General features: G+C 41.1%; 1 protein-coding gene across 2 annotated transcripts in view; it reads right to left on the minus strand.

Annotated features, from left to right (window-relative positions):
• Window positions 1-22,202, minus strand: part of RAB43 (RAB43, member RAS oncogene family) — a 28,080-nt gene extending 5,878 nt beyond the window's left edge. The window contains exons 1-3 of one of the 2 annotated variants that reach the window (XM_051983477.1): window positions 22,013-22,202; window positions 21,264-21,649; window positions 1,623-1,806 (exon numbers count right to left, since the gene is read on the minus strand). In XM_051983477.1, coding sequence (XP_051839437.1) covers window positions 1,623-1,806; window positions 21,264-21,467 — 388 coding nt within the window. In that variant the 5' untranslated portion in view covers window positions 21,468-21,649; window positions 22,013-22,202. Of the gene's footprint in view, window positions 1-1,622; window positions 1,807-21,263; window positions 21,849-22,012 lie in introns of those variants that run through there. The other variant, XM_051983468.1, reaches the window with a different exon arrangement.
• Between the last annotated feature and the right edge of the window lie 2,319 nt (window positions 22,203-24,521).

The following is a 24,521-nucleotide window of genomic DNA, read 5'->3' on the forward strand; positions in this document are numbered from 1 at the left end:
GAGGCTTGTCGGTTACCCTCAAATTGATTTAGCCTATTTGGTGAGCTGCTGACCAGAGAGTGGCCCCTGTGCATGATGTTAGAACTGTGTGGAGGGTGAACACCAAAGGGGGATGAGCAGTCCAGAACAGGAATGGGCAAGTCTTCACACAGAAGTGCTGGTCTTCCCTCGATGCTCTCAAATATATAGAGAGTATGATGTACATGTATGTATAAATGTATAAGGCTATGAGTGGACTAGTGTCCCCTTTTTTCTTACTCCTTATTCCATTTGGCTCTGGAATGGTCAATGTGGGGACTGGTTTTTTGCTCCAAGGTTTGGTTTTTCAATATTGTCAGGGAAGGTGATCAAGAAAGGACATTATTTTTCAAAGTATAAAAGAATAGAAGGAATTTACCATATATTTACCTTACAGATTATGGTAGAAAAAATGGATTTGGAGCCAAAGCACTGGTTTGTACTTCATACCTGACGTAATTAAAATCACTTACTCTGCCTAGTCCTCAGTTTACATTAGACAGCTATGGTCCCTTTCAGTTCTAGATCTAAATGTGAGGGTAAGCAGGGGACACAAACCTTGCCAGCAAATCTGCTTTGAGAGCAGTTACAGTAGTGCCAGAAGCCAAATAACAAGGGGTTGATGGCGAAGTGGGTAACAAGCCATGGTAGCATTTATGGATGCTCTTCCAAGCTGTCTTCCCCACCACACTCAAGAATATGGGAAAAAGAAAAAGAATAGATGGCAGTTTGATGGGATAGAAGGGTCAAAGGATTTTTTTTTAAGGATTGCTAGAGCTAAGCATGTTTGTAAACAGATGGATATGGACCGAGGGAAAGGGAAAGATTAGAGATATTTCACATGGGTAATTGATAGGACAAAGTTCTGGACAAGGGGCAAGAGAAACTTGGAAACTTGCCCCCGATTCTCAAAATATAATTTAAAGACAGGTGGAGGCAAATTAAGCTAAAAGGAATATTTCCCCTGAGATGAGAGGAAGGAAGAAAAAGTGATTAGAGGTTTGAAGAGTTGCAGGACACCGAGGAACTCTAGAATAATGGCTTTTGTCCTCAGAGCATCCCACAAAATTGTGACTAAAGAAGGAAAAAGGCTGAGGGCTTAAAAGAGACATCTGGAATGATTCAAGGAATGAGGCAGGAATCAGGAGATAAATCAAAGTGCTTAACTGGACCAACATCTCATAGTAGGGGGTTTATGTTTCAATTGTTGGCAAGCTATGAGAAAGAGCACTGGATTAGGAATCAGGAGACTTGGGTTCGAATTATGGCTCTCCCCCTGGATGACTCTGGGTATCTCATTTCTCAGATAGTCTCACAAACAGAAAAGAAAGGATTGAGTAATGATCTTTCTAGTTGTGGGTAAGAAGAGAGAGGGATATACCTGCCTTGTCTTAAGGGTTCTGAATAATACTAGGAGAGGCTATGAGTTGAAATTCTGGCTGGGGCACTATATGTTTGTAAAAAGAAGGGATTTAAGCTATAGCAAAACAACTATTCGGGGTTAGGTGGCCAAAGCACATTGTACACCATAGTTGTTTAATAATTGCTGAATTGATTGAACTGTCAGAAATCAGAGGAAAGAAAGCTCTAAATCTAAAACTCACCAATCAGCAGCTGGACTATATTGGATCCTGCGTACTTTCTGACCTCCTCAATCCAGTGAGGCACAGAGAGGAAGGAACTCTTTTTGGTAATGTCATAGGCAAGGATGGCTCCATTGGCGCTTCGGTAATAGCTCTGGGTGATAGTCCGGAAACGCTCCTGGCCCGCGGTGTCCCAGATTTGCAGCTATAAGAAAGGGGAGATCTCTGATGAAGGGAGGGTAATTGTGAGAACCAGATCAAACCAAGGGAGATAATGACACGTAAAGGGTAAGACTCCTTGCGATGGTTGGTGTCCGTGCTGTTACCTGCCTTTGACCAGCCCAAGCTTAGGATCCTAAAGCTGGCAGCAAGGAGGTCTAGGGAGTTGGGCACCGGGTGGGCGAGTGTTCGTTGCCCACGGGACCAGCATGCAATGGAGGTAGTAGGCACTCAGCTTAATGTTTACCCTAGGCAGCCCTCAGAGTGGTCCCTGAGCCAAGATCCTAGGAACTGGCTTTTCATGGAATTCAGCACAATAAGCTCCCACCCGGCGGCTGCCCCCCGTTTCATCTTGGGCATCATTGCCCTGGATGACTGCTCCCATACCACTTGTTCCCAAACTATAACAATAAACAATCCCATTTACTTCACAGAACCAGAAGGGTCTCTAAGCCCCCCTACTTAGAAGACAAAGCAATTCTAAAGCCCATCTCTCAACCTCCCAAGAAGAACATCCAGAAGATCAGGGAGGAGACAGAATTTGAGAAAATGCCTTTCTTGTCAGTTATCCATCCACCACAGACATAAATATTCCTCAGGGAAGTAACTGTTGCCCAAATCCACACCACCTCCAGTTCTGTTTCTAATGTTGCTATGAGTAACTCCAGAAAAAGATGGGGCATATAGAATAACTCGAGGAAATTAATACCAATCACTGCTTCCTTAGCCAAGTGGTATCAGCTGTGATAAGCCTACAACATCAACGGTGAAAAGATGAGGTTGAGGGGAGAGCTGAACAAATTCTATATTCAAATGCTATATGGTGGTAATGGGATACTACTGTGCAGTAGGAATTATGAGGAATCTTAGTTCTGTCTCCAATCTTTCTCTAGGAAGTTAGGGGAATAAATTGGAGGGAAAGGTTAAGCTGTCTGTTCCTCTATGAAGAAAAGGAAAAAAATTGTACGAGAAGCATCCCACGCTCAAGTCTCACCATAGGCAAACTTCTATGAACCGGTGAGGAGTGAAATGTGTCTGATACAGAGACAGCCAAAATAATTTATTCAAGAACATTGTAACTTTGTAAGACTTAATTCTACATCAATGCAACAAATAACGTGTAAACATGCTACTTACTCACCTCCTAACACAGGTCACAGACTCATGAGTGTAGATTGAGACATTTTTCATGTTGAATATGGTCAATGCAGGAATGTTTACTTGATCCTATTTCTTATAAAGAGGTCCCCCCCCCATTAGGGGTGGATATTATACATCTATCCATTGTTAAGTGGCCCAACTAGGATCTAAGACAATTAGGGTCCCATTTCCACAAAAAAATTTTTGCCAAGTACTAAATTTCTAAATATGTGACCTTCAGCAGTAATTTCACTTGTCTAAGGCTTTGGTTTCCTCATGGGAGTTGGACTAAATTAGCTTGTTTTCATTTCATTTTAATCCTTTATTTTATTTGGTGCGTTTTAAAACATTCAGGATTTAAGACCTCGTTCAGACTTTTACTTGTGAAACTTTGTCTCCTGCCAGCCTAGAGCTCAAGTTCCCTTTGTGTGGCTGACTAGCTCATCCTTCAAAACCAGGATCAGGTACCTTGGTTTCCAGGAGAGTTCAGTGTCAAAATGTTAAAGCTTGTCTTGTCCTGGAATTAAAGTTTCTCTGCTCTTAAGTCTTTGCTCTGTCCCTCCTACTCCATTCTACACTTAAGGTCACTTTCATCTTTTCTGAAGATTCCCTCACACCTTCCATCCTCTTGTTCTAAAAATTTCCATTCCCTTGAAATTAGGCGATAAGAAAGCAAACAAATTACAAGATACACTTAAGATATTTTTATAGATGATATCAGTTTTTAAAATCCAAGCTTCCTGATAAGAAATCTCTAAATCTCTAAATTTTCTATAGATTTCTAATATCACAAAACCAGTAGATTTGAGGCATAACCCAGTTATGCCACTAAAAAACCCACTAGTTTTCTCTTGTGATAAAGAAACACAATTAAGGAAACAGTGACCACAGTGACAATGTAGAAAATCATCCAGGTTTTTTCTCTTTGGAAGATTTTATCTTCAGAAGTAGTAGTGATAGTAGTAATACTAACTTATAGGGTGTTTTTATGGTTTAGAAAGCTTTCCCTTCAATCTACCCATTTTATGGATGAGAAAACTTGGGCTCAGTTGACAGAAGTGAGAGCTACGTGATCTCTCAGCATTATTCAAGGCTCACTCACTTTTCTCTTTCTATATGCCTAATGATCACCTAGCATAACAATTACACAGTTTAAAAAGATTAGATCAGTCCCTGGCTGTGAGCTGGAAGGAATGATGCAATCTTGACTCTACACTTCATCATTTTCAGTACTTTTTTCCTCAGGAGATAACGACTCTGTAGTATGCCCCTTTCCAAACAGGTCTGGGAGGACTTGTGGAGAGGCAGAATGCTGTAGGGGACAGTGCTGGATCCAGGAAGACTGGATTTCAAATCCCACCTCACTGATTTACTAGTTACGTGACCCAAAGCAGGCCATTTAAAGTTTCTTCCGCTTCTAGATCTTTGTTCTCACAGTGAGGAAAAAGCTCCATTTCAATGCAAAAAAAAAAAAAAAAAAAAAAAAGGAATGGAAATATTCTAAAGCAGCAAAGGTTAGCGACTTTGTCTAGATCTATATAGCTACTGTGTCTGAAGTGGAATTTGAACCATAGTTTTTCCTTCTAGCTCTTTTTTCCATCAGTAATGCTACCTTATATTCCTGGAAAATGCCACCTACTTGGAGACAAACAGCATCAGATTGGGAAGACAAGGTAAGAATTCTTGGTACCACTTAAGACTTTCAATCCCTGGTTTTTGTTATAATATATATAATATGTATAATATTCCTTAATTATTTGAAATTCATATAATTTTCCTGAAGGGATCTTAGAGCATACAAAAAGAACCCATATATGTACAAAAATACTTGTAGCAGCTCTTTTTGTGGTGGCAAAGAATTGGAAATTGAAGGGATGCCAATCAGTTGGGGAATGGCTGAACAATTTGTGCCATATGATTGTGATAGAATACTACTATGCTGTAAGAAATGACAAGGAAAATGGTTTCAGAAAATCATGAGGAGACTTACAAGACACTTTGCATGGATGCAAAGTGAAATGAGCAGAACCAGAAGCACATCTTACACACTAATAGCAATACTGTATAATAATCAAATGCAAATGACTATTCTCAGAAATGCAATTCCAAGATAATTTCTAAGGACTCATGGTGAAAAATGCACCCAAAAGAGAAAGGAACCTGTGAAAACTAATTTTCCTTCTTTTTTTATGTGACTAATATGGGAATGTTTTGTATATTTCACATGTACAATTAATATTTTTGCCTTCTCAGAGACTGGGAGGAGTGAAAGAATTTGGAATTATGTTACACAAATTCCAGATATGATAATTCCACAATTATCATGCTATATAAGAAAAATCAGATCAAAAAGGGGGAAAATGTGAAACAAAATGTAAATGAAAGTGAATATTATATTGTGATCCCCACTCAGTTCCTACAGCCATTTCCCTGGGTATGGATGGCTCTCTTCATGACAAGACCATTAGAACTGGCTTGACTCGGTTCATTGTTTACAAGAGCCACATCCATCAGAATTGATCATTGCATAATTTTGCTATTGCTATGAAAAATGATCTCCTGGTTCTGCTCACTTCATTTAGCATCAGTTCATATAAATCTCTCTAGGCCTTTCTGAAATCATCCCGATTACTGTTTAATATTCCATCACATTCATATACCATAACTGATAGGCACCTATGCAATTTCCAGTTTTTTATGATCTCACTGGGATACAGGTCAGATAGAAAATTGCTGGAACAAAGGATTTTCATAGTTTGATGCCCTTTGGCACAGGAACTCAAAATTCTAAAAACTGCTAAAAGAAATGACAATAAAACAAACAAATCACTAGTTCATAAAAGCAGTTTTAATTTATGCCAAATAGTAATCTAATGCCTTGAGGCCTTTTTAAAAAATCAAACACACAATTTGTTTTTTAAAAATTTAGTAGTCACATAAATATTGACTATTGGCAAATTTTTAAAAAATTTGTGACTACAATCCACTCACCAGCACTGCCAGGCCACACAATCTGAGGGGCAGAAGGATCACTTAATGTTCTATAGTATCCTCTAGCTACCTAGCCCATATATTTATTTCCATAAGAGGTGTACTCAAAGCTCCCAAGACTCACTTTAGTTAAAAGATGTAAATTTAGGATGAATAAAACAAATTACAAAAAAGGAGTAAACTTGGTATCTTGGGATGTAGTTAATGCTGAAAATAGAAATCTCAAAGAAAATATGAACAAGGCTAATAGATTTAAGTGCTTAATGAAAGTTGGGTACAGAAGCATAAAATATTAGCAATGACTGCAGAGGTCACCTTGCCCATTTCCCCTTTTAAAATAAGGGGAAACAGGCCCAAAGGGGGCAGTAATTTACCCATGCTCTCACTCAGGTAGGTCCCACAAGATCCAAATCAAGTTCTGAATTCTCTCCACCTCTAAGGCTGACATCAAGGAGCAGAGTCAGGATTTTCCAATCTGACCCAAGGTGTCCTCAGAGACCAAAGCAAGCTGGGCTAAATGGGCTTTGGAGGTTGGCCCAGTGTGGCTATTTTTGTGTTCTTCCTTAAATATAAACTTCTTAGGGATAGACAAGAGATGGTGGACACTGCCATCAAAGCAGTGTGGGATGACTGAAAATCTATTTTAATGGGAGTCTGGAGACTCCCATTCAAGTTGTAGCTTTAATTTGGCCATTAACTTGAAGTGTGGTCCATTACTCTTCGTTAAATCTCTGCTCAATTTTACAGATGTTGCAGAAGTTTTCCGACAAAATACCAGTGGCTGCTGTAAGAGTAATTCTGATTCAATTCTCAGTTTGTGGGTGCTTCTGTCCAATTCAAAATAGTGGGCTAAGGCACCCGGATTCAGATAAAGAAGAAAAAAAGCCAGGAAGAGTCAATAGCAGGACCGTCACTTACCAAGCTTTCCAAGAACTAAACTTGGAAACTAAGTCACAATCCTTTCATTAAGAGACACTCCCAACCATGCACCGCTAAGAGTATGAAAAACAAGGGGAAAGAAAAGAGGAAGTTAATTACTTGGCCACTCCCCTCCTAGCCCAGACCCACATGACTACCACCACTAAACCACTAGTCAATTACCTACTTAATTAGATCCCCATTCTTATTAGAAGTCTAACTGGATATGAAATCCCAGCCCTCTGATTAAGCAGCAAAACCTGATACTAAGTTTCCAAAGGAGCCCAGGGGAAAGATCTTTCTAAAGTTTAATGAGACTGATTAGAAAGCGTTTAGGGAGCAGCAGAGAAAGGACCAAAACACAAAAGACAAGGTAGCCCAAAATTATCCTGGGCTGCTGCAAAGGTCAGATGCTTGCCACTTTTCACTCCATCATTATCCCACTCAGGTGAGCATCCTTCCCAGAAGTCGTAGTGGTTTCTTTCTACAGCTGTTCCACCTCTACTCTTTGATCCCACACCAATCCCTATGCTCTCTACCAATCTCTTTTAATCACTCATCTCAAATTGAGCACTGATTGCTCTCTCCACCCCTAATTTCATAATATAGTCAAACATTCTTTTGCCTCTTCTCCCTTTTTCTAATTGAATTTTCCTTTTCTTCTTAGGAATGGGATGTTTCCTCTTCCTTCCTTTGCCCATTAACTCTGTTTAAACAAATTCCTAAACCCTATCAACTGCTCTTAGAAACTCAAGGTTGATTAATCCACACAGTTGATGCCTCAGGCTTCTATCTTTCTGAAACTGTCTGTCACTACCCATCCCCATCTCCAAACAAACTGTGAGATCACATGATAGACTTCAAACTACTTAAAACAGCCAAGTCTAAACAGCCACATGGACTCCCCCTCCACACATCCTATTTGAACAGTTCTCTGCTTACGTTATCTAAACAAACCAAGGGAATCAACACGGACTTTGGATTATAAAATTTATCCACCCCCCCTCCTTCCCACACGCAAGCTTGTTTAATAAACTTCCAGCTAGCAAACCAGCCTCTAATTTCTGTTTTTTTCATGACAAAGCCTCATATGCTCAGGATAAAATCCTGGAGCTACTGACATCTGGAAAGGCACGGGTCAAGAAAAGATGTTAAAAAAAAAAAAGATGTTAAATTAAAAAAGGATCTCAGGGCTTTGATGGAGGCCACCTTGGAAATTGTCCAGATCACCCCAAGAAGGAGGAAGTTTAATAATACTTGAAGAAGTGAACCAATTGCATTTCCCTCTTTACCTCCCCTTCAGCAGAAGTTAGCCAAGAGAGGCACAGGAAGGACTTTTGTGGGTCTAGGACACCTTTGGAAGTCTTCAGATTTAAACTCCAGCCAAATCTGGAATTACAGAGTGAACCTCAAGACTGTGGTTTCAGGGCAAGAATAAATATTGTGTATGAAAGTGTATGAAAGAATGAAAGATCTGAAAGGCTGTTATGTGGAAGAGGAATGATACTATTAGTCCAGTAGGAATTGGGACCAAGACAACGTAATAATATGGCAGCTAGGTAAACTCATCTTCCCAAGTTAAAATCTAGCCCCAGACACTCATGAGTTATACGACCTTCAGCAAGTGACTTAAAACTCTTGTGCCTCAGTTTCCTCACCTGTACAATGAGCTGGAGAAGGAAATGGCAAACCACTCTAATATCTTTGCCAGAAAACCCCTCAAATGGGGCCACAAAGAATTGGACATGACTGAACAAGGAGGCAGATTTCTTCTTAGTTAAGTAAGAAAGAACTTCCTCATGATTACTGCTGCCTAACAATGGAACAGGCTTAAGATAATGAGCTTGCCCTCCCTGTAAGTATTCCAAGTAGAGGCTTGAGCACCAGGAGATTGTATGATCAACTCAGTCCAACTCAAAATAAGGACACTCCTGATCATCATTCCTCTTGAAATGTGCTCAGCTAGGTGGCATTGTGGTAGAGCACCTGCCCTGAAGTCAGGAGGACCAGAGTTCAAATCTGGCCTCAGTCTGAATGGGAATTAAATCTCCCCTGCCACACAAAGGCCTTTCCCCTTACGATACATGTGAGCTAGAACAGGATACTTTCCCAAAGGTCACAAAGTAGGCAAGGATTTGAACCAAGCTGATTCTACTGCCTGGCCAAGTCCCTCCACTGTCTCCTACTTACCATCGCTGGTAAGTATCTGCAGAGTTCAGCCAATAAGTGATTTTTCTTTTCTCATGTATGTTATCACAAATGACCAAGGATGACTAAGGTGTTAACTGGTGTTTGGCCATCTGCTGACGGGATAGTACTTCCGATAAAAAAACAAATCCTAAAACAGGGACAAGAGCAGTTAGGCCCGAAGAAGTACTTTCTAGGGATTTCATCATGTCCCCCACTGAGTACTATTCTTATTTCTGTATAAAATTATCCTTGCTTATTAGGTTAACAGGACATCACCAGTTCAATTATAGCTCTTTGGCTGAGCACTTCCATCTAAACAAGAGGAAGCTTCGAGTGAACCATTTTTCTCTCAGTAAAAGGGACAGTGGAAATTTCCTTGCTTCTCCAAACTAGCAGAGAAACTCAGAAAACTCTGTTCCCAGGACAACCCTTGTGAAAACTGGTCATGCTGACCCAAATAGAAATTGCTATTTTTCATCACCTCCTAGGACAAGATGAATCAGAATTGGGAGTGTCATCTGTGACCCGAGTCTACCCACAACCCTTTTGTGGAAGTCTGTCCAATTTCACTTCTCCAGGGATGGACTTCCAACTAATCAAATCCAAAGAATTGGGTGCATTGTGTGGGCATTATTTGTTCAACTTCTGACTTAACTAATTGAAGGACAAAAGCTGCTGAGGAAACTGAGGCAGCCAGCCAAAGGTTCTAAAGCTCACCATGTCTATGAGGAGACCATTCTATCATTAGGGAAAGAGTCGGCAAGGTACTGCCTCCCAATAAAACAGAACCCTCATTCATTTTTCAATTTGAATTTCTCAGGCTCTTTTCTGAATGGATGTTATAAAGGTGGACAGATTAGATGAAAGGAACATTTGAAACAGGGAGATTAGGCAGTTAGGGAGTCAGTGGAGGGAACTGACTAAGTAGTGGAGTTCTTTTTTCTCCCTTTTTTTCTGTACATTCATTCTTTGGGAACTAACTCTTCATTGGGCAGCATAAGTCAAGGTTCAAAGATAATTCTTAAGAGCAACATAGAAGAATGGTAGAAGCACTGGATTTGTAGTTAGAAATCCAAATTTGAGTCTTTAGTTTCTGGCTTGCTTTCTGTATGACCTATAGGAAATAGTTTAATTTCCTTCAGCCTCATTTTTTCTAGTGGTCAAATAAGGGGGAGGGGAGGAGGCAGATTTCTTGAAAGTAAGAACTGGTCATTTACAGTTGTAGTTCCTGTACCTGACACCAAACAGGCACCAAGAATTTCAGGGCCAACATTTCATGGCTAAATATGTGTATTCCTTTGAATAACAGTCTAAGATCCTAAAGAATTAAACTTATCTCAACAATCATATTGTGTTTCCAATTATTGATGGATAAATGACCTATGACCTCATCTGTAAAATGGGGGTAATAGTACCTACTTCCCAGGATTATTATGAGAAGCAAAATAAGATGTTTATAAAGTGCCTTGCAAACCTCAAATTGCTGCATAAATGTTAGTCATTATTACTACTCCGTCAAAAGGAGACAATTTGGTGTAAGGGAAAGGGCACTGATTCTTAAATCCGGACCTGAATTCCAAATATATCCCTACTTACTAAAATCTCTGTAACCCTGGGCAAATGATGAGTCAAATATATAACTCAAATATGGGTTTTCTTTTGGTAAAGGAAGGGTTGGAGTGTGTGACTTCTAGATCTTATGGGAGTATTTTATTTACTAACCACTAGTTTTTATTAAGCACCTTCGATATTCAAGACATAGTGATAGAAACTGGCATTAGAAGACAAAATAATTCCTGCCCTCAAGGAGCTTGTATTCTTCCTGGGGATAGGGGAAGTAAAGTAGTCCTTAATATTCCCAGTATATAGCACTACAACATGGTACTATACACAAGGAAAGTACTTAGAAGTACGACATACAAAATAAGGAGAAATCACAAAGAGGGAGCCTTGAAAGTATCCAGATATTGAAAAGCAGAGCTAGGGTTGCATACCAGCATGATAAATGCCTGGTGCAAATGCAAGAGTCAATAATGTAGTGGAAGGAGAGTGAGGAGGAGAGGGAGATAGGGAACTGAAGACAGTTAACAGTTAGGAGGCAAGTCACTATTAAGTGTCTGCCTCAGTTTCCTCATTGTGACTGTGAGGACCAAATGAGATAGTAGCAAAATGCTCCTATAGAGACTAGTCTCTAGTTGTTCATCTTTGTTTTACTTAGTACAGGATTTCATACAGCTCAATTCTTTCTACATTTTACATGTAGAAAGAACCTAGATTGGAGCAGTGAATTCACTAGCCAAAGTCCTAGAGCAAAAGTAGGATTTGAATGTAGGTCTTCCAAAGTTCAAATTCAAAGTCTACTAAATGAATAAACATCTCTTTGAATTGCATATCCATTTCCAAAGAGACTGAGCCAATTTGCAAAATGAAATAGAAAACAGAAAAAAGAAATGAAAATGGAAAATGACAAAATTAAAAAGCCAAAACCCACTGAAGTACAATGACACTAAGCTGTTGAGCAAAGAGTTTAGCCTCTTCACCCATGGAAATACAAAAATACAGTTAAAAAAAAAATATATATATATATATATATATTCACTTGTCTGGGGAGCCAAACATTTTCCTCTGGCACTAAATGAATGAATGTCTATTGATGCTGTCAAAGATCCAATGTTATGCAGAGGACTTTTGTTCAGGACAGGCTGGACTGTCTGGTCACTGGGATCTTATCGATCCAAGATAGGCAGCTAGGTGACACAGTGGATAGAACATCAGCCCTGAAGTCAGGAAAACCTGAGTTCAAATCTGGTCTCAAAAAAATAATAAAATAAAATAAAACAATTAAAAAAAAAAATCTGGTCTCCGACACTTAATACTGGGCAAGTCAATTAATCCCAGTTGCCTTGGGGGAAAAAAAAAAGTGAAGACATGATATTATTCTTAAAGCTTTTTTGTGTTGCCATATACACCTTTGGGGCAGCTAGGTGCCCCAATGAATAGAGCCTGAACTGAATGAAATCAAGTCAACTCAAGCCAAATCTGGCCTCAGACAAGGGTAAGGAACTTGTTTGCCTCAGTTTCCTCATATGTAAAATGAGCTGGTGAAATAGCAAATTATATTATCTGCCCAGAAAACCTTAAATGACGATGACTTGGACACGACTGAAAACTGAACAATTTTAGGAATTCTGGGTTGTAGGGAGAGCGCTCACCTCAATTCACCTAAAACATACCAGTCATCCTGAAAGCCAAACGAGACTCTATTATTTGAAACAAATTTGCTCTTTAATTCAGATATAAATAATTTTTATGTCACATCCTAGACTGTTAGTACCAGATTCTCTAGTTATTCCAAAAGAATAGGTCCTATCATTGCCCAAAGACTTCAGTAGGGCCCAGACATCATGCCAGAGTGTCTTGGACCATACCAGCCAAGTTGAGAGGATTACCAAGGATGTAAGTTGATGGATTTTTTTTGGCCCACAACCCTCAAAGACCATCTGTTAAGATGCGAGGCTCATTGGATCAGATTTAGATCTGGGAGGGGACTTAGAGGCCATTCTCTCCCCCAACCCCTCCTCCCCCATTTCAAATTTCCTAACTTCACAAGGGTTAGAAAGCTTGGTATCACAGGCAGGTGACATACCAACAAAATCACAGATTCTTACTGTCAAGACAGAATATAATTCTAAATGTAGATTGGCTTATAGCTTGGGAGGTCCCTGGGACCCTGAAATCTTGGGAAGCTAAACTGTTTCGACAGTGATGTTATCCAAATGCTGCTTAAAATTTGTCTCCTCACTGGACATTCAAGCTAGAGGCCAGGTGATGTAGAAATTCAAGAACTACACATGATTTTCAACTACAAATATCAATTTCAATTAGGGAAAAACTATTACCAGACAAGCTCAATGCCTTCTGGCTGTTTAAACAAAAGATATGCTTGACCCGATTTGCCATAAATGCGATTTAAAAATTCTTAATGTAGGAGCCCTTGCCCTTTCCTGCCCATCCAGGGCACGTGCAGATCATCTTTGGGAGACCATCTGGACCTCTGGGCAGCCAGTTTTTTGGCAGCCTCCCTTGAATAGAGCCATTTAGGTGACAAGGGATCTCCAAGGTACTAAAAACTTGTCTGTGGTCACACATCTGGTGTGAGAAGTAGGTCTTAACCCAGCTATTTCTGACTTGGATGTTCTCAGCACTACCCTGGCCTTGTCACTCTATGAAATGTAAAATGGTTTCAAAACTATTCAAAACGTAAGTTAAATCTCATTTCCTGAAAAATACCATCTCACACTGCCCTAAGATGTTATAAATAAAATGCATTTAAATCTTGCCCATTTCACCACCATTTTTTTTTTTGCCAATTCTTTTGTTCTGCAACTGTTTGCTTTAATAGTTTTTTGGTTTGCTTTTGAAAGGAAAATTTATAAAATAGGATTTGTAAAATAAAAATTTGGGGCTGGTGATTAGACTTAGAAAAAACAACTTGGGATTCAAAAAAATCCCACCGAAATGAATATAAACTGCTTGCATTTTTGTTTTTCTTCCCGGGTTATTTATACCTTCTGAATTCAATTCTCCCTGCACAACAAGAAAACTGTTCAGTTCTGCACACATATATTGTATCTAGGATATACTTCAACCCATTCAGCATGTAAAGGACTCTTGTCATCTGGGGAAAGGGTGGAGGGAGGGAGGGGAAAAATCGGAACAGAAGTGAATGCAAGGGATAATGCTGTAAAAAATTACACTGGCATGCGTTCTATAAATAAAAAGTTATTTAAAAAACAACAACAACAACAACAACAAAAAAAACAAAACAAAAAAATCCCACCTCATAATATGATATTGATAACATAATCTCATGAGATATGACCAGAATCACTCAGCTTCAAATTTCATTACAGCAGAAGTCACGAGGAACAAATGAAATAATTTGTATAAAGCATTTTGCAAACAAAGTCTATGCAAAAACAGTTACAACTGGTAGAAATGTTGTCTCATTTGATGCTCACCAACAACCCTGGAAGGGCAATGGAAGCACCTGAGTGCAAATCCATCCTCAAACACTTACTAGTTGAGCAAATCACTTAACTTGGGTGTCCCAGAGCCTGAAATGAAATCACAAAATCAACTCAGGCCAAATCCAGACACTAGCTGTGTGATCCTGGGCAAGGCACTTAACCTAGTTTGCCTGTTTCTTCATCTGTAAAATAAACTGAAGGAAATGGCAAACCACTCTACTATCTTTGCCAAGAATACCCTCAATGGAGTCACAAAATTTGGACAAGACTGGAAAAACTCAGGGAAGTAGCTGTAATTATTAATCTATTTTACTGCTGAGGAAATGAAGACTGAGGTTAAGCCAGTTACCCAGGACCCCCAGGAGGCAAGATCTGCAAGTCAGGTTTCCCTGACTCCAGGTGCCCTCACTCTGTGAGAGGACATTGCCCCAGACATGTATGGCTGACTTATTCAGGGTCACCAGCTGGCAACTGCTCAATCTTCTCAGATAAACTTAAGCATTCAGCCATATTATGTTTGCATATAATTCTTGTTAACAAATTATCTATTCAGCAGGACCTCTTTAAAACTGTACCTCTTTAAAAGTGAAATGGAGGAATACCTACAAAAATAGATTGTCCAGATTAACAGAAGAGGATCTAGTCCCATTTTAAAACTCTGCTAGTAGCTCTTGGTCCTGGTTGTCCTAGTACTTAAGCGTAATAACAAGGTTTGAGTTTACTTCAGCCTGGTCATTTCCCCAATGGATCTTGGGAAGCACTGGAGGGGAGCAATGTGAGAGTGGAGTCGAATTCTTTGGGACATGAATTTGGGAAAAAAAAAAAAGAGCACCATCAACAAAGTTCCTTTCAGATCATCCCATTTTTTGATCCTGGTCTCAGACAGGCTTTGAAGGACTTAAAAAGTTCCTGCTGCAAGGGCACTGATAATATGCCATTAATCTGGCATAATAACGCCTGGATCCAGAGAGGGGTCTGTGGGGACTGAGTGTGGATCGCAACACTATTTGTTAATAAGCAAAAATTGGGTACAGTGGAGATTCCTCCCCCTCCCCCGGTAATCTTAAATTCAAATCTGTCTTCATAAATTTACTGTGTGACCCAGGGAAGCATAACTTGCCTTCATTTCCTCAACTGTAATGTGGCAATGATAGCAGCTATATATAAAATGCAGGGTTGCTTGAGGATCAAATGAGATTTGTAATAAATATAAAAAAGCACAATACCTGGAACACAGGGGGCTCTATTCCTTTCCATACCCCATCCCACCCCACGCCCAAGTCAAATCCTTGGATTCAAATCCCATCCTTGAATCCTCAGAAATTGTCACTCGGCATACCTATACACAAAATTTGTATAAGAGATCCTGATCAAAATTGCACCCATAAAACCAAAGATCTGGTGGGAGTTGTCAAATATAGACACTCTGCTGGACTTAGTAAACTCAGTGCTAACTGCAACATAAATTGGGGGTCCTTAAATCTGAGTCATCTACTCCTTGAGCCCATCTGAGAAAGCTTATGTACCCCTTCTAAGAAGAATGTTTTTAAATGCATAAAACAATATTTGAACTGTAAAGAAAACCAATTATTTTGGAAATGCCATTTTAAAATCATTTTACAAACAAGATCAGACTAGGAAAGAAAATTGCATGGGGTTACTGAGAAGCAAAATGAGTCATGAAATAGATAGGATTCAAACCCAAGTTATTCATTACCCCACACTGTTTCATAGTTTATATATTGTAGATTAATAGTTAAAAGTCAAAAAAAAGAAAACAAATACATAAATACATACATATACACAGGTATACACACACACACTCTTCTTGCATAGCCAACAGTAAGGCAGTACTCCTGAGATTTTATTTACAGCCCACTACATAGAAATCATTCTCTACTAATAAGTCATTTATGGAGTGATTTAATAGCATATTTCTCAGAATAACCCGAGTACCAGTGAATGCAGCATCATCCCCATTCATAGAAACTGAGGCCACTGGAATGACTTAATTGAAAGGTAGACTGAGAGTAGCTAAAATACTAATCTAAGTCTACTGACTTCAATCTAGGATCCTATCCATTTCCATTGTTAGAGGTATTTGGAACATTTTGTCTTGGACAAAAGTATAAAATTAAAAAAAAAAAAAAAAGGAAAAAAATGGAAGGAATCCCCATGAAATTTTTGCTATTTTCAAGTCCAGATTTGGCCACCTACCTATCATTTGACCCCTAGGTAAATCATTTAAAATACAAGCCCCAGTTTTCTTACCTACAAAATGGGTTTCAAATATGTAATTACCTATTATGAGAAAAGCACTTTTGTATTGCTTCCAGCGAGGTTTTCAAAGGCTTTCAAACACCATATTCTGTTTATGGATGTTCTTTTAAGTAGCTTAAAATCACTGCATTAACTATTCCCCAAATGCAATAACAATTATGCCCGAGAATTACCAGTCCAGCACTTGGTACAGTGTCTGGCACATAATGGATACATTGAAATGAAAATGCAGACTATCAATCTTCATAAGGGATTGCTTTTCTTGCCTTTTCAATGAGTTAAGGATGGAGAATTGGGAATTGAAAACAAAACTGAATTTGTGTGGCCGTGGAGATATCAAATATGCTTTAAATCGATTGGTTTGAATTTAAGCCCATTCAAGACCTAGATTTCATGTCATTATCCATTATCGTCCAATAGGTCACAAATTTTAGAGCGAAGCAGACTAAATGACAGGAAAACCTTGGGTAACTGCCCATCATTTCTCCTGCCTGGCTGGGCATGCATATCAAATATTTCATTTTCCCTTACCATGTGCCTCAAAGCATGGCTTATTTTGCAGATGAGGCAGACAATTAAATGATTTTTGTTAGCCAACCCACATCGCCCTCGAATTTTCCTCTTACCTAATATGTATATTTTCTAACATCTTATTCAAGTCAAGACAAACCCCAATCAGAATTTCATAATAAATGGAAATGTCACAACAAAACAGGCAGTACTGCAGTAAGGCAAGTCTACCAATTTAAAAAATCTACACAAGATCTTTGACCTAACAACCACCTCCCCCCTTAAAGAGTCTTAACAGATAATAAAAATTGGGCAAACATTTCAGCACAGGAAGAGCTTGAGTGAATATCCCCCTAAAACTAAAGGCCTCCTCAGAAAGATGACAAAATTTCCCCAAAATGTCAAGTTAATTTTGTTAACTTGAAGTTGGGGAAGTATGGGTTATTATGATCTACAAGATTCTTCCTTTGATGTATTAGATGTTTGTCTTGTAAAATTTAGAAAATATTTTTATCTGTTATCTGCTTTTGCAGATAACAGGTCAAGCAGCAGCCTGGGGGATTGAGAACTCATTTGCATTTCAGGAGGATTCTCCCACAATGCACCAGGAGGAAGCAAACTCACAATTCATCCTAGCACACAAGTGTTTTCTGCCAAATCAAAATTAAGCAGTCTTTGGATTCCTTTTCTATGGGCCAAAACTACCTGATTCTACGTATAGGCTGACCTACTATAACTTAAGATTGCATTTGTACCCAGCATTTTATTCACTCTGCCACAATTCCCAGGAATAGATCAAGTTCCCCCCTTTTTAATTTTTGATGAAAAGCTTTCTCATTTAAATCTATTTTCCTGACTTCTAAAAAAACAATTATTTTTCCCAGTTCCAGGTAGAAAAAATTTTTGGTCACTCATGTACATTCACTTCTTTTTATTTCCCTATAAATTATGTTGGGAGTGAAAAAAAAAATCAGAAAAGGGAAAAACTGAAAGAGAAAAGAAAAGTGAACCTAGTATATGTTGATTTACAGTCTCCACAGTTCTCTCTATATTCCTTTCCCGACTTTTTAAATGCAAAGTGAAAATAACTACAAATAGGTAACACTGAAGCTAGAAAAGACTTCAAGGATAATTTCGTCTAAACCTCATTTAATTTATTTGATCAGGTGATATGCCCAAAGTTATAATCTAGTCAGTCACTAAGCTAGAACTTTAACCCACCTTTTCTGACTTCTGGTCTAAGTTTAAAGGTTGTTGGTTCAGGATCCTGGAATTTGCCATGTCTCAGGGTCACTGATTGTCAACAGGAAGGCTTATTGTAAAAGGTCAAGAAAGCATGGAATATCATACTGACCCAAGGATATATGCCAGAAGTGGTTTTTTTTTTAATTTTAAATTCAGTTCTATTTTTCTTGTGAATTGGTTCCTTTTAAGAGCAGAGAATAGAAAATTTGGTTCACTTGAGTTCTGCGGTTGTCATTATAGAACACTAAAACTGGCAACGACTCTCCCTCCCTGTTTAAGTCCAGAGTTCTGCGACAATTTTTATGAAAAATAGCAGAATTAGGAAGATTCAGTGCAAGGCTTCCTACTACACCCTCCATTCCAGTTAATTCCGGTAGCCTTGGGCAGCTAAGTCGGTCTCCTCACACCTCTGGGCCTCTTATTTTTTAATGTACAAAACATGGAGATGTTTATGAAATCAAGACTTCCAATGTCTCAGGCAAGACTTTCACTTAGTATCTTAATATAACTATATATAACTAATTTAATGTAACTAAGAAGAGTATGAGAAATATAAAGAAACTTGAACTGACCATCGATGAGCAAATGGAGTCCAGAGCTCATAGGTCAGGATTGGAATTCAAAATCCAGAGTTCTTTCCACTGGGGACTCTAGGTAATCATAATAGGAAGAAAGAGTGAGATACAACGAAATGGAGACTAAATGGCTGAAAGGTATTATGCTATCTTACCTAAAATTTTAATAGTAACTGAGCAAGTTTCCTGGTATTGATGTTTAATGTGAAGTGAGACATTTTTATTTCACAACGAATGGCAAAAGGCTTTAGCTATTCCCTAGTGATCTAGGTTTTCTCAGGCTGTCCACAGGTACCTTAAAAGGACCATTTCAAGCCAGAAATAACTAACCACTTACCTTACATTAACTTGTGCTCTGGGGCATACATAGTACACCAAGAGCTCCCCTCTTAAGTACAGGTTGTTATCACTGACAGGTAAACAGGCACATCCTGCCAGATCCCAACCAACCACAAATGTGGTATACAGTCTCATGAGGTCACTAGGGATGCTTGCTGAGCAGGCAGTCTTGGAGATGGAAACCACCACTACCACCACCACCACTATTTATACCTGTATTTTTAACACACTTCACTCCTCCCTCCTCTACCAGCTGCCATCATGCACAAAAATATCCACCTACCCTAAAGCACCGCCCCCTCCCACACCCACATCCCTAACACCTGGAAGGGCCACCTGTTCCAAGAGGAAAGTCACAGATCACTTCTTAAAGTTACTCAGCAGTTTTCTATAGCTGTCTCTTCTCCCCCTTCCTCCCCCCCCAACTAACCACACTTAGAAAAATAGGAGATTGTGGATTCCTTGAAACAAGAACAGTATCTTCTACTTCCTCTGGGACTTGTACTGATGTTCCTAACACTATGGTCACTATTGACTTGCATGTTTTATCAAAGTTTCTATAAGAGGGAAGGCAGATATTATCATCACTTTTTCCAAGAAACAAAAACAGAGCTCAGTACTCTGACCAAGGTCAACAATGAACTAAGACATTAACCAAGCTAGCAAGGTTCTGCTTTTAGATGGTCCATTCAGATAAAGAGTTGTTTACTCAATAAACATTTATGAAGCACCCATTCTCTGCCAGGTGCTAGGAATACAAAAGGATCTCAGAGCCTCAGTTTCTTAATCCATCAAATGGAGCCAGTAATGGGTCTACTATTCTCAGAAAGCCAAAAGTGTACATTTAACAGAAAAGTACTGCAAAACTGGAAAGCCCCAAGCGAATGTAAATTGTTACAGGGAGGCCCCGAGTTATTTTCTGACTTTACTTTGAGGGTACTTGGCCATCTGCTTTTGGCCTAGAACCCAAGGAGTAACACAAAATAATCAGAGATTTTAATAATTGGTCATAAACATGTCTAAACGAAGACTTCTTTCTCACAATAGGAAGATAGTTTCTATTTAGTCTAACCTCTATTTTACAGGTGAGGAAAATATTAGGAAGGGTTGTGTACGGTCCAAGGTTAAACAACTAAGAGCCCCCTTCCACTGTTCCACACTACCCTGTTCTTTAGATTATATTGCTAAATTTTATTCCCATCCTCCAGGGATTTCCAAACTTTTCCCCTCTACGTAACAAATTCCTGAGCAGCTGCACTAGGGTCAGTGTTTACGAGACCTGCCCACCCATCTCCCTCTAGGACTCCAGGGGGGCCAAAGGGTGGGGAGGGTGTGGACTTCCTTACAGCACTTCCACCACCTATACCCTAAAGAAGCTTCTGTCTAGGTCCCAGACAGAGCGGCCAGCTTGCCAGCAAAGTTTCTATCCCTAGGCAGATTTCGTGACCGAGTTTATTTCCAGCTCACCCCTCATCCTGTGAAAAGCACCCCCCCCCTTCCTTTTTGGAAGAGTGAAAAGGGTGGGAGGTGGAGGAAGGCTGGGAATTTTATTCTGGGTAAGTTTCCTAGTTTCGGAGATCCGGCCAGTTCCCTGTGGTCCAGGGAACACCAAGGAAGAAACAGACAGGTCGGCGACGAATGGAGAGCAAACTCCAAATTAACCTCAAGGCGCAAGCTTTCAGTGACAAGAGGGTGGAGGAGGGGGTGGCCCAGCAGAGCCAAACAGGATTGGAAAGTTAACATTCTAGGAGAGTCTCAACTATAACAAAGAACACTGGAAAATCTCTCAGTTACCACCTCGAAATGAAACCTAAACTTCAGCCCAACTTTTTTCAGCTCTTTTCCCTTCGGAGGAGACAAGTTAGGGGAAAGAGACCCAGCAGCATCGGAAACGCTGGTCAAGGCCTAGGGCAGGTTCAGGTCAAGATGTGGGAAGTGAATAGAAAGGTCCCTCGAGGCAGCAGGAGACACAGCCCTGCCCCCTCTTTCTATCCCCGATCCCCAGGGCACCAGGACTAAAACACACCCCTTACCCCTTCCCGGAGGCCAGACTCGCTCTCGAGGATTGGGGATAGGAGAGAAAGATCCGGGGTTATCAGAAACTCGCTCCTCCCTGCCCAGAGGCCAAGATCCACGGGCTCTCCCGGAGTCCGAGTGTACAATCCCTTCCAGGGGGAGCAAACTGCGTCCCAGCTTCCCCTCCCGACCTAGCTGGCCGGCCCCACCTTGACTCGCTTTCCCTGAATCTCCAGCGTCTTCATGGTGAAATCCACACCGATGGTGCTGCCCTGGCGCTCCGAGAAACTGCCCGTCTTGAAGCGCTGAACCACGCACGTCTTGCCCACGCTCGCATCCCCCACCAGCACCAGCTTGAACAGGAAATCGTACTGCTCGTTCGGCTCCCCCGGGCCCGGCCCTGGCCCCGACATGGCCCCGACCCCGTGGGGACAAGAGGGCACTGCAGGCGGCGGAGATCAGGGAAGGAAGGCCAAGGTCTCCGCGCAAAGACAGCGCCCGGCCGGTCCTTTCCGCTGCTTTCTCTCTTTCTGCTCCTCCTCCCTACGACGTGGAACCGTCGCTGCTTAGGCTGCTGCTGCTGCCGCCGCTGCACCTGCGGAACAGACACCACGGAACTGCCGCCCAGCTGCCAGGCTCGGCCCCTAGTACATCCCGGCCCTGAGAGTACCGCCTCCTGCCCGCCCCGTCTCCAGTCCGGCCCCTCCGCACCTCCCCTTCGGCAGCCCGGCCCACAGCAGCGCCGGCTCCTCTGTCCGGGTTCGGAGCATCATCCCTGCCCCCGCCCCCTTCTCCTCCCCTGCTGAACACCTCCCCCATCCCCTCCGGACCCAGCCTCAGTCCAGCCCTCAGCTCCGCCCTTAGCCCAAATCCGACTCCCCCCATCCAGCCCCACCCCCACAATTCTACTTTCCCTCTCTAATCTGGTCCTTCTACGCTGCGCGGCGCCCAGCATCACCTCTCCCCACTCGGAGTTCTCCCGGTCAGTTTCCCCGCCTCCCACGGCCAGATCTGCCGGACTCTCCCTCTGTCTGGGCAGTACCCCACCCTAGTCGAGTCCCGGCCCCTCGGTCCTACTCTCACTACCCTCTAGTCCCCTCCCTAATCGGATCTGTCTACCCCGCCCCCTGCCCGGCCCTACCCCTTAGTCCCGCCTTCATCATTCGCTTCCCAGCGTCGGTCGGCGTAGTACCGTCCCTAGTGAGCCCCGGCCCAGTCGTGCTCCGGCCCCTCACCCCACTGTTCTGCTATTTGCTGTTCCCTTTCCTATTCCACCGGACTCCAACCCACCTTCAACCTTCCCCGCTAGTCCTCTGCACTAAGAGGCCCCTTCTGCATCAGCCTCCCCCCCACGGCCCAGGGTCCCTTTGCTCACTCTGGCCCCTCCGCCCCGCCCACTGTTCTCGGCCCCTTGGGTCCAGCCTTTGCTGACGCGCCCCTCTCCCCCTCCCTCTTTTCCTGTCTCTGGGGGACCTCGGCTATATCCGAAGAGTTCGGGGTTTTCTGAAGCTAGCTGCTGAGAACTTTAGCTTAATCTGGGTCGTGTAAAGTTAAGCCTAGGTTTCTGGGCCCAGCTAGGGCCATTTGAACTACAGTAATCATATGTTGGGGGAGACCTTAGACATCCTTCGGTTCCTCTCCGCCCCCCTCCTCCGAGAAAATCGAGGCCCAGAAAGGAGAAGGAGGCCATTTGTCTGAAGCCATATAGCTGACCTAGGTCAGTGCTCAAATCTTTGATCTCGGGAATCTGTTCTTAACTCTTAACCCAAACTGCCTGTTAAAATCCCAAATTTGAGCAAAAATCTAAGACTCACAGGAGACTGTGACGGTTTGGGGAGCAAAGCATACTTCCAGGTATGAATATAGGTGAGCTATAATTATAAGTCAAGTAAACTTGGGTGAAGTGCTTCCTATGTGTCGATCCACCTTCCTCCAGCAATGTCAGGGACTTTTTGTGTCTGACCTGTGGCAGAGCACTCAGTGCTCTAATTGGCCTGATTAGCCACATTTGGATACACTGTAACTGAGCTCTAACATGAAATCATTTTGGTTCTCTTCCAGAACCAGGGACAACAACTTCTGGCAGCCCCTGCCCTCAGCTAGCTCTCTATCTATTGCAAATATTAGTCATGGAAACAACCCCATATGCACAATTTTGATGCCTTCATAATCAATCAGCATTAAGTTGAATTTAAGGTTACCTTCCATATGATTTTAGAAACAATCTAAAAGATTGCCATCTTTCTACTATAAGACTGAGAACTTTGTGTTTTGTCTTAATAATGATGATGATGATGTCTAGTGTTTATCACAGTGTCTTGCACATAATCAGTATTTAGCAAATATTTGTTTAATGGATGGATACTTAATTTTTGGAGCTTCACACCGGAATTTTTCAGAACACTGCCCATTTCGTGATGACCCTAATCCTTAGCTAGAAATTGTTCTCTACCTCAATTATTTATCTTTATGTGCCTTGTAACTGTTCCTGGTGCTCATTAGTACAGCATTCTTTGTACTAATTAGTACAACGACTTTGTAGATTATAAAATCAACAAAAAGGTAAAAGTCCATATTACTTACAATCCTGAGTCTGCATGGGGTCCTTTCCCCAGGAATTCCTGATCTTACAAAATATTATTTAAGAGGTTAAGAAATGCAGCAATGACCTTGAAATCATTGAGCTTACTGAGTTTTCCACTTTAGTTGCTGAGTAAATTGATCTGTTGATGTGCATAATGTGGAGGTAATTTATTTCAAAAGACAAACAGAAGCCACAAGTAGTTCTTTAGATTTATTGATTCAGATCTGTAGATATATTCGAATGTTGAATAATAAAAGGTCTAATTGCTCAAGAATGGTTAGAAGACTTTTCTTCCTTAGTGGAAAAAAAAATAATGATCTATTTGTAAAATTATTGTACACTCTAAAGAAAACCTCACTGGAGCCAAGCAGTAAAGAATCGATTTTCCAAGCAACTGGGAGAGGAAGATGCTAAAGTATGGTAGAAAAAAAATTGTTGTTTTATAAAAGGCAATTGAAAGGACACTAGTAACTATAACTCACATGCCTGCTTTCCTATCAGCAAAGAATTGAAGGATCAAAACAAGATGTGGGTTGATCACTATCTTCAAACAGAAATGTTACAGTTATCAGATTGCAGATCAATAAGACCAAATGGGGACTGAAGCAGCCCAGGGGGCCATGGGTAGATTTTCTGGGAAGTGTAGGAGTTGTGACCGAGAGTAGCCAGGTCAATTTTTGCAAAGTCAAAGGATCAGGTTTTGATTGACACTCTCTATGAGTACAAAAAGTTCATTTGCCTTGGGGGTATCCTTGCTTCTCCCACAGACTACTGGAGGTGGTGATTAGGGAGGAGTATTAATTGACTGCCCTATTGTTCCATTAAGCCTGTAGGACATTGTCCCTATCTTGACTACTTTCCTGAGCACCACTCCCTGGTATTG

Source organism: Antechinus flavipes, chromosome 1, assembly GCF_016432865.1.
Source record: "Antechinus flavipes isolate AdamAnt ecotype Samford, QLD, Australia chromosome 1, AdamAnt_v2, whole genome shotgun sequence".
Classification (NCBI taxonomy): domain Eukaryota; kingdom Metazoa; phylum Chordata; class Mammalia; order Dasyuromorphia; family Dasyuridae; genus Antechinus; species Antechinus flavipes.